General features: G+C 44.5%; 1 protein-coding gene across 4 annotated transcripts; it reads right to left on the bottom strand.

Moving 5' to 3' along the window:
* Positions 1 to 672: 672 nt before the first annotated feature.
* On the bottom strand, positions 673 to 8,021 carry LOC118584513 (acylcarnitine hydrolase-like). 4 transcript variants are annotated; one of them, XM_036188809.1, is made up of 12 exons: positions 7,946 to 8,021; positions 7,131 to 7,341; positions 5,873 to 6,014; positions 5,072 to 5,205; positions 4,735 to 4,993; positions 3,487 to 3,585; positions 3,118 to 3,265; positions 2,626 to 2,696; positions 2,246 to 2,390; positions 1,750 to 1,887; positions 1,297 to 1,369; positions 673 to 859 (listed from the first exon to the last, which is right to left on the bottom strand). In XM_036188809.1, the coding sequence occupies exons 1-12, from the start codon at positions 8,019 to 8,021 to the stop codon at positions 673 to 675; spliced, it is 1,683 nt and encodes a 560-aa protein (XP_036044702.1). The 4 variants fall into 4 exon arrangements, with proteins under 4 accessions (XP_036044702.1, XP_036044700.1, XP_036044703.1 ...); XM_036188807.1 differs by having other exon boundaries at positions 2,626 to 2,706; positions 3,125 to 3,265; XM_036188810.1 differs by lacking the exon at positions 3,487 to 3,585 and having other exon boundaries at positions 2,626 to 2,706; positions 3,125 to 3,265.
* Positions 8,022 to 10,701: the final 2,680 nt, after the last annotated feature.

The following is a 10,701-nucleotide window of genomic DNA, read 5'->3' as shown; positions in this document are numbered from 1 at the left end:
GTGGAAGGGGCTTAGTACCAGTGGAGTGTGAAAGTAGATGAGCCAGGTTTGGGTGACTCACAAAATCCACGTTGTTATGGGAGCATTAACTGAATGGGTATTACAAAAAATGACCCAGCAGGATAAAGAGTCACATACAGAGGATTTGTCATAAATGTTGAAGAACATACAAGTGCAGAGGTTATGTGAATGTTAGAATCAACCCAGATTCCTCAATATGTTTTGGGAACCTCAAGCTGAAAGATATTTAGGTTTCTCTACCAACAAAAAAGCCAAATCAAAAGTAATCAAACCAAATTAAAAGTAAAAGACGAGGTTTATTAGCCAAACCACTCCTGGGTGACCTTTCCAGTCCCCGGAGGTGAGGCAGGGGAAGGGAGCAGGAGAAATCACATGGCTGTTCTGAGGAGGGGACCAAAATACTCTGCAGGCATGGGGCAGGGCAATGACATGTCCTCCACAAGCTGGTCCCATCATAGTAGGCTGGGTTCTGAGCAGCTAGCATCTCCAGGGGAGGGGGAGCAGCTGCCATTGTGGAGAATTTGGAACTGGGCCCCTCTGGTGGTTTTCTGAGAGGGCAGGGACTGGAGGGAGAGAACTGGGACACAGCCAGAGGTTCCAGCCCAGTATCCATCAGCAGCCAAGCCTACACACCATTCCTCACACAGGGCACTAGAGCTCTTTGTGCATGTTCTGAGATCTCGTTAGCTCCTGGATCTTCTGCGGTAGAGTCTTGGTCCAGAACTGCAGCCTTTTGGCCTTCAGGGCTTGGCCCACAGCAGGCTTGATGTTCAGCTGCAAGTACTGCTCATCATGGTCCAACATGGGCCAGTAGGGTAGACCCTCGCTGTTGGGGTTCCTGTGGATATGCCACCCAGCAGAAAAGGGTGAGGTCACTCTGATCCAAAGTCTGACCCCCTGATTTGGGTCATGGCAGTGGTACAATTAGATCGGTATTAAATGGGGTTGATGGGATAAGTGTCCTGATATAGGGATGCAAGTGTCACCCACTAGTTTCTGCTTCATGTAAGGGAAGACTACTTGACCTGTTTTATGTCTAAGAGGCAAAATCTAAAGAACTATATACTATGGCTCATGAGCCAGGTCACTGTGAGATGTCCAGTAACTGATACCTACAAAGTGTATGTATAAATGTGCTATCCAGTAGAGAAGAAACTATAATATGATGAAAGATCTGTTAATACTAAAGAGACAACCACCCCAAAGGGAGACCTATAGGGACTCACATATCCCTATAACCCATTAGGGAAGGTTGAGAGAGAGGTGTGTTCTCACCCAAGTCTTGCAAAGTTGGCCCAGTACTTCATCATCCTCCTGTTCAACAGCTCTTCCTCCTCTGTGAGGACAACTGGAAACATGAAAAAAATAAATATTGAAGTCCATGACACCCCACAGAACTGCCAAATCATGCCGCACACTCACAATCCCAGCTGTTGTCAGAACTGTAACTATCAGCTTTGTTACCTGCCTTCTTCACTATCCAATACCCAACATCCATGCATGCCTCTAATTGAATCTGTGTCCCAATGTGCTGTCATCTCCACCACAGGCTAGACTGGGACAGGTCCAGATTCTAATCTTGGTCTAATTTTTTAAGCTATGATATGGTACACACTTGATTCTATCATTTCCCAGAACCTAGTTTTCCTCAAATAGACTAAGAGCTCAGGAGTTCCTGAGGTTTCATCTGAGACCTCCATCAGCTCAAGGAGAATAAGAAAGACTCACGTTTCATGCCAAAGAAGAAGGACCCAAAAACAAAAGGAATCTCATCAGCATGGTCAGCCTTCACGTGGGGTGGTCTGAGACCCTTGAGAAAGCTGGATTGATGTTGGAATTCATAGAAGTAGACAGGGTTGTGGGAACCTGGAGGTAGGGATGATGAATGACTTAGTGGCCCCTCACCTGGAGTTTTTTGATACATATTTGGTGACAAGGTACCTGGATCTAAAGTTACCTGGAATCATAAATATTAAAGAGGAGAGGAAGTCCCAAGCTGGAGCACTAGCTGTGGAAAAGCCCATGTCAAAACAGTGCTCATGGCCTTCCCAGCTGAATGGTTACATCAAGTCAATAGATTACCAGCAACTCATTTTCTCTTCTGTAACTAGATGTCACACTCTTTAACTAGACATAAGACCTTGATTTTTACACAGCTCCACAGTGTGTACAGTGATCTACATCTCTGAGCTGCTCCCTTAAGCCTTGTTACAGAGGTACTTACGCTGAAAATGTGCTACTTGGAGTGCAGGGATCACAAACATGAAGTCTCCCATCATCTCTGTAAACTGAATTTGGAGGGCTTGGGGATCCTCAGTGTCCCCCATGTACTCTTCCATTAGCAGGTCACCACACTCAGGAGGCAGCATCTACACCAGGTATTTCAGGAAGAATGAGGTTAGGCATGTTGTTGGTTAGGTAGGCAAAAGCCTTTGGTATGAGGTGAATGGGGTCTGTGATGAAATAGGATGTAGGTAAAAAGATTCATGGTCTGAGGTCACCCCACACAGAATCACACATATACTGACCTTCATTAATAGGGATGCTGTCTGAGAAGGAGTTATGAGGGACCTATCTGTTTGGATAGGACCAGAGGTATCTCACCATTTGTGCTGCCGTATTCTTCAAAACATCCTGCAGGTTCTCTCTTGTTATTTCCTTTATTGTCTGACCAGAGCCCATGACCTGAGAGGCAGAAGTGTGGGATCTGATGGACTTGGATTAGAGATGTATTGAGTTCCCAATGTAGTGGGTAGTTATTCCAGCTTTGATCTGAAAGTTCCAACCCCCATTGAGGCTTCAGTAATTGTCACACATACAAAGTGGGTCCGAGAGAGGACCCTGAAGACCCGAGAGGATGAGCTGGCTCTCTTGTTTCCTGGACCCTGGACGCTGGAGGTATACCGAGCAGAGTTCTCCAGAGAACACTGCTGGACTGGGCTACACCTTTCCCAGACCCCGTTACCTATCCCTTCATTCATAAGTTACCCCACAAAATGAACCTCCTTTTTAACTATGTGGAGTAGCATTAAGACTTTCACCAATAACCCAGTACTTAACATATGAGTCTTCAGTCTTTCAGAGGGTTGAAATTGAGTCTCACCATGGGGAGGATCCAACTATACTCATCATTGTTGACACCAATGATGCTGGGGACAGGGTGAAAATCCACAGATGCCAACAACTCTTGGGGATGCCTGGGAAAGAACACCCCATCCACCACAGCAGGGATGATCTTGAAGACCTGAGGGGCATTAAAGGTTAATGTTGAAGTTCAATAAAATACATATGCTGATACACTGAGTTACCACTACCGTTTACTCATGTCTTCCTAGCCTCAGGATGCTCAGCTCACTCTGGAAGAGAATCTACACTTGGATTAGCCTATCTTGGTGTTCATATTGTACACAGAACTAAAGGACGCAAAGTCTGACTAGATCTTCCAAGACACACAGTTCTACCTACCTCATTAATGACCAGAATCTCTGCTTCACTTTTGCCTCTCAGACAGTGTACCAGGGCCTCTGAGTCCTTGGCCTCACATCCAGACAGGTTGGCCACCGTCTGTAAAGGAAACAAGTGCAGAGAAGAATTCTCTCCACTCCAACTTGATGTTATTGGCCTGACTACTACACTATAGTGTGTGTTGTGTGTGGTTTGGTGTAAATATAAATTGTTACCTTTGTCGTATTCCTCAAAGGAAGCAGTATCTTTTCAGCCTGCCTACTTGGATTTTGTTTGTTTGTTTTTTGTGTTTGCTCAGGTGGTTCTGTTCACTCCACCCATCTTTCTGTGTTTCATGTATGAGAGAAGGACCAAGTGTGCCAATGTTTGTATGTGAATGATAGAGGACAAAGTCGCCATTCTTCACCCATGTCCCCTTATTTCAGACAGGCGGTCTTCTTGTATTACTGCTTCTATGCTATCTGATTGCTCTGTGAACATCCAGATTCCCGTGTTTCTGCCTCCCACCTGACCACAGGAACATTGGAATTACAGATACTTGCTACTATCTCCAGCCTTTTGTGGGCTCTGGAGATTTGAACTTAGGTCCTCAGGCTTGCACTCCAAACATGTTTAAAAACCCACAGAGCCACCTACCAAGGCACACTCCTATTTATTTATTTTAGTCAGTAATAGAAGCTGCTAGGAGCAGTTTGCTGTCACCCAGTATGAAGCAGAGGTGAGTAGAGGCTAACCCCTGAGTTTCTCAAATATTACTGGAAAGAAATTATTTCCCATGGTCAATGTTTTCCTCACTGAACAGAAGACCAGAGTACCAAACCATGAAGTCTGAGGGGACAGACTAGAGTGCTGGGGGATGTCTTTCTGTACACTGTGAATATGGGTTGTTCTGATTGGCTCATAAATCAAGCTGTTTGGTCAATGGTGAGGCAGAATAATGTTAGGGGGTACATAAAACTGAAAATGAAAGGAAGAAGGATGGAGTCAGAAAAGATGAGGGCCCACTGACTAAGGAGCAACAAGATGCCAGCAGTCCAGTAATGCCATGGCCACAGGACAACATACAAATTAATAGGAATAGGTTGAATTAAGTTGAAAAAGCTAGCTAATGTAAGCTGACCAATAGGCCATACAGTTGTAAGTAATATAAGCCTCTGTGTTTTTACTTGGGACCAAGCAGTCGCAGGACCAGGAAGGACACAGAAAAACTTCCAACTACTTAGGCCTGTGATGGTTAAAGGCACTTACAGTGTAGACCATCTCATGGGTGTCAGAGATAAGGTCAGGCAGCAGGGCCACTCCACTTTCCATGATGGCTCTGTGGAAGAGTCCTTTGGACATGGGAGACACAACATGTGAAGACACACTTGTGCCACCTGCTGACTCTCCAAAAATAGTGACCTGGTCAGGGTTGCCTCCAAAGTGGGCGATATTCTGCTGGACCCAGCGTAGGGATGCCACTTGGTCCAGGTATCCCCAGTTGCCTCTGGCGTGCTGGTCTCCAGTGCTGTGAAGTAGAGGGGCATGGATCAAAGGGCTGTCTAGGTTCTTCAGCTGATTCTGCTCAGCTCAGCCCTAGGCTCACCTGAAAAAGCCCAGAATACCTAGGCGATATTGGATATGAACGACCACCACATCCTCTATGGCTGCCAATATGGATCCATCAGTAATAGAAGCCATTCCTCCAACCAGAGCACCACCATGGATCCACACCATCACCTGGAGAAGTCAATAGAGATGCCAGGAAGCCCCTCGCTAGCCAAAGCTCTGCAGGACTGTTTACTAGAGTATCAGACAACTGATGTGCCTCTGTGTAGCTAAACAAATACATAGAAATAGCACTTTAGGGCCTTGATCATGGCTAGGGGCCTCTAGTAGCCCCTTCAGGTTGTTTCTAGCCCCCATCCCCACCATATATCTCAGTCTGAATTAATGATTCTATATATACAGTAATGTTATCATTACTCAGGCTCTTTTAGTGGAGGAAAGAGGGGCGTCTCTATGGATATATCTCCAGATTAAAAATGAAAGGAATCATCAACTCTCATTGGCACTACAGATAATCTAAAGGAATGAATGAGTGACCTCAATGTGAAGCCTTGAGCACCTAAGCAGTTCTGCAGGGCTCAGGTTGGAGAATGAGTCCTGGTTTTATTAAATAGCCAGAGCCTTTGATCACTCAGTGCTCCAGTGCTTTGTGTCCCTTACCCAGGTTTCACCTGCATAGTGTGGCTGAGAAGACCTTTTTTTCAATCCCAAAAGGGCAATGCTTTTCAACAGAGTTCATACTGCAATGGAGCTTTTGCTCCCCCTTTTAAATTTATTTTTTCATTATCATCACAAATAAAATACCCTGTTCCCAAGCTGACCATGACTTGACACTCACAGGAAGGTTAGAGCCTTCATTGGCATGAGCTGGAGTGTAGATGTTGAGATGCAGACAGTCCTCAGACATTGAGATGGGAGGCAGGGTCACCTTCATATCCTTCACAGCCTCCACATTCATCATTTCAAGGTTTTGCAGACACCTGATGGAAGCAGAAGACAGATATTGCAAATCCAAATGTGAGTCTGGATGTATTCTCTCAGTCACTTTTACTTGCTCCTCCTTGGGATGCCCTGTTAATACATATTCCCTCTCTAATGTTCATTCCAACCAAGGTAAAGGCCACAGGCTCCATAAATGCTGGGATGGAACCAGAATTCTAGAGTTCTGCAAGTGGCTAGGGCCTGGATGTTATTTTTTCTGGCTCTGGGATTTAGAGACTTGCAGGCTTCTCTATGGAATGACAGGCTGTATGTGGTGATGTACACTGAATTGTTTAAGAACAGAAAAGTGAAATAAGCATAGTAGGCATGCAAGCTTTTTCTACTCTCTGTTCATACCTGTGGATGTGGTGTGACCAGCTCCTCTAATTTTCCTTCACTATGAATTCCCCAACATGCTGAATTAAAACCTGGAGCCTATGATAGTAGCTTTCTTCCTTAAGTTGCTTTTGCCAGTATTTTATTACATCAAAGACAACAAACTAAGTTTGCAATATTGGAGTGTTGTATCAACAGGTACTAAAGGAATCAGTGGAACCTTCTGTCCCAATGGGTGGTGATAAATCATTCATCCCATGAGCAGAGACTCTCAGGGAACTTCTTTTTCCTACACTGTCTCCAGGGGGAGTTAGTTACATATCCTTGTTCCTTGGTCAGTGGCACTTGGCCCTATAGGCTCTCACAGTGACTGTGAGTGTGGAGTTAGCAAGTATCCATAATGCTGCACTCCTCAGGATCTAAAGTGTATTCTGCTAGATTCAGAAGCACTTTCTGCTTAATAGGTCACATAACTCATGCCTAGAGATCACTCCCATTGTGGCAGAGAACACTGGGCTCAATTTGAATCTGTGAACAATTTTATCTTTGTTTCTGTCTATAGTACTGGCATCTAACTCCCTATGCCATGCTCTGACCAAGGAGATTGTCAAGGTTGTTCTGCTCAATTTTAATTCACACATCAGAAAAATGCATGGGGGACACTCCACAATGGGAGAAAACTGCTACAGAGCTGAGATAGAGGAAAGACTTCAGCATGGCTCAGAGCTCTGACAAGCTTTTCACCCCAGGGCCAGACATCCTCTGGGTCCAGAACTTACATGGCTGGATGTGAGGTCCCATCTCTCACACCACTCCATGGATCAGGGGCCTCAGGGGGTGCAAAGCGCAGTGGTCCTACAGGTGGCTTGGCAAAGGGAATTCCCAGGAAAGTGTGGACACCCACTTTGGTCTCCTTCACATGAACAAGGCTGCCTCGGACCTGGCCTGTGTGAGTGTTTCTGATGGGGCTGGCCTCTGATGGGTCCTGACCTGTGGGAGGAAAGATGCCATCAGGGTTAGTTTTGTGCAATCAGCTGCTAAAGACTGTGAGAGTTCCCACCTGATTGATACCAGGCCACATAGGAAGGACACCCAGCACCTCCTGTTTCAGCTCTGGGGTGTAAGTGTGAGAGCTTCCCTACCCCTCATGGTCAGGAACCTTTCCTACTCCCCTTTTGAAGGTTGTCAGAGCATTTCTCTGGCCAAAGAGCTTACACACTCTTAGTCATTTGGCCACATGAATTGTGGCCATTATTGTCAAAGGTCAGTAGTAGCTATAGTCACAGCCAGACTAAGGAGAAAAAACATCTTCTGATCATTTTCCTTAGAATTGTCTATCAGTCTCCAGAGCTTCTCACACTGAACTGTCTCCTCAGTATGGAGTGATCTTAACAATCTCTGATGTTCTGTGTGGGCCCACAAAAATCTTAGGCTTTGGTTAGAAGATTGGAAGGCACATGTTTCCCACACATTTATCTATCACTTCCATCACCCACCCTTCCCCCACTTTTTCTCCCACAAGCTCAGCCACTGACATGCAGAATTTGGCAGCTCTGACTCTAGCAATCCCCATTGCCAGCTTAGTGAGCCTCACCATGAACATGGAGGAAGAGAAGCAGGAGCCCAAAGACCACGGCATTCAGCCAGCTATGCAGTTGATTCAGTGGCATGACAGCTCTCAGGCCCAAGCCTGTGCTGCTACATAGGACGTCCACTTTTACAAACTGGAAGCAGAAACTGTGCAGCATGCCCAGGCAGGAATATAAATCAAAAGGATGTAGGCGGAGACTTGGTGTGGTGGGCCAAAGTCCTCATTGTAGAAGAACTGATTAGTCAGAAGTGACAAGAGCCAATGGCCAGGAGGCAGGGCAAGTCACCTCTGCTATTTCTGTTCTCTCTTTGTCCTTCTGGAAAGACACAGCGTGGATTCTGAAGCTCTTCTAGGATACTAGGAACGCTGTCCTCACTCCTGGGCAAAGAGCTGTAATAGGAGAACTCAGGGGGCTTCTGTGAATAAGTATTCACTCAAGATGTCACAGGAGAGACAGGAAAATGCAGGAGCTTTGAGTGTGACCTTCATCCTCAATACTTCTCTGTGCTTTGAAGACTCAGTTTACTGAGCCTGCTTCTAGACTCCCTAGTTGCTACAATTAACTTAAGGTCTACTTGGACACCTCCCTGTCAAGTCACAGTTGTTTGACCAAAACATACTACAATTCTGGTTCTTTTAAAGTCCTTAGCTCCTATTCACTCCACCCTCATAATGTGTCTCCTCTAGTGGCCAGTTCATGCCAAGATCAACTTCTTTGTCATTTATCCACGTAACAAATATTTTTAATTGTGTTTATTTATTTAGCTCATGTACATATACGTGTGTGGATGCTCCCAGACCATGGCTCACATATGGAGGTGAAGGGACAATTTGTGGAAGTCCATATTCTAATTTTACCATATGGAGCCCCAAATGGAACTTATATCATCCTGTCTGGAGGAAAGTTCCCTTACTACCCCTTAATAAATATCATACATAACCATATGACAAGCATTTAATGGGAACTTGCTGGCTCCAACACTGGAGTCAATCTGAAGTCTTAGACCCTAAGATAAATCTGAGATAAAAGTCTATAATTAGAAGTTTCAGAATCACAATAAAATGCTGACATGATACATCAAAGGATGTGGTATCAGAAATCCATATTCAGTGCAGACTGATTTCCTAGAGGAAGTGGCATAGGGTTCAGTGTCAGTCGCCTTTACTGCCACCTAAGAATTGACCTTAGCTCCAAATTATCTTCATTATTATCTAAATAATAGTCTATAGCCTAACAACATGGCACTGGGGGACTTTTTATTTGGTGTCTCTCTGGCTGTTTACCTGTCACAGCAGAGCTCAGCCATTCCTGTCTCCTCCAATCAGCAGGGGCTCCCTATATTCCATGTCACCTTTGCAATGCACTCTTGTCCTGTCTGTGGTTTTAGCCTTTCTTGGCAGGTATTCTCTCTACTCCAAGTTTCTAACCAAAGGAAGAGCTAGACCATGAGAGCTGAGAAGTGGCCAGTTCCTCCAATCTTGTGACGAGGGAACTAGATTCTCAAAGGACCCTGGGCATCTCTGTGCTTTTTAATCCCAGACATGTTTGTAGTTCAGCTGGGGAAACCACTGTGTGCTCTGCTACTCACTGCGCCATCACTCAGAGGCCCTGTGTTGAAGATGGAAATAGCCACAGTAAAAATGAGAATGAAGAAGATACTTAGGTTCTGTTTTGTGGAGGAAGGCAGAGAGTGAGTAGGGAGAGCATGATAGAAAAAGAGAGGGGATGATCTAGGTTGATAGATAGGGAAAGAAAATGTAAAGACTAAAGTCCATGAAAATTCCTTCAATGAGGTACTTTTATATTCCTGTTTAATATAACTAGATTTAAGACCAATAAAGCCAAGTGTTGGCAAAGACATGGAGCTACTGGCACTGTCATACATCACTGGAGGAGATTTAAAAAGATATGGTCTTTATAGATGTCAGTTGGACAGTTCTATTAAAAGTTAAACACACTTGTCCTGTGATTGAGTAGTTCTACTCCCAGGTCTTTAGCTCAAGGAATTGAAAACACCAATCACAAAAACTCATATTATTAAGTTCGTAAGAGCTTCAATAAAAGTAGTCAAAATGAGGTCACCCAGGTGTACATCAACTAGTGACTGGGTAAAATATGTTGTGTGCATATATGGAATGACACTGTTAACCAAATACAGCACACTTGAATCTTATAACCTCTTACTCAGTAACAGGACCAGTCACATAGGAGTCCATTTCTGAGATAGGATAGCTAGGACTCTGATGTTTCTAAATTATGCAGTTTCCAAACTGAACCATCAGAAAGCAGTTGTCCTGGAGCAGAGAACAGACAATGACTGACAGAGAGGAGCTAAAGGGAACTTCTTCAGGTCAAGGTAGGAGACTCCTACTTATGTGAAAGTGATTGCATAGCTCATATTTATGTAAATTTTCCATCTATGCAGGTAACTCGGCAAATTTGGTTGCATAAAAATCATTTGGCATCAGAGATTTTTTTAAAAAATTGACACAGGTATTGAAATTCTAAAAATCATTTGGTGACGTGTCAACAGAAATGGAGACCTCACAGATGCATGTGTGCATCAGGTACTCAAGTCCCCAGTAAAAGTGTCAGGCAGCAGTCCTCCTAGACTCAAAGGAAGGGATCTTCTCTGACCATCTACTGAGCCAAGGCTAAAAAAATTGTCTTGTCTTTCTTCTACTCCCTGGTGTTTGCAATGTGGAATATAAATATCATCCCATCCATAAATGCTATAGATTTCGTGTCTCCCTTCCAT

The sequence above is a fragment of the Onychomys torridus genome, chromosome 5 (genome assembly GCF_903995425.1).
Source record: "Onychomys torridus chromosome 5, mOncTor1.1, whole genome shotgun sequence".
Classification (NCBI taxonomy): domain Eukaryota; kingdom Metazoa; phylum Chordata; class Mammalia; order Rodentia; family Cricetidae; genus Onychomys; species Onychomys torridus.
The sequence above is the reverse complement of the archived record's forward strand: the minus strand, read 5'-3'. Positions and strand labels throughout refer to the sequence as shown.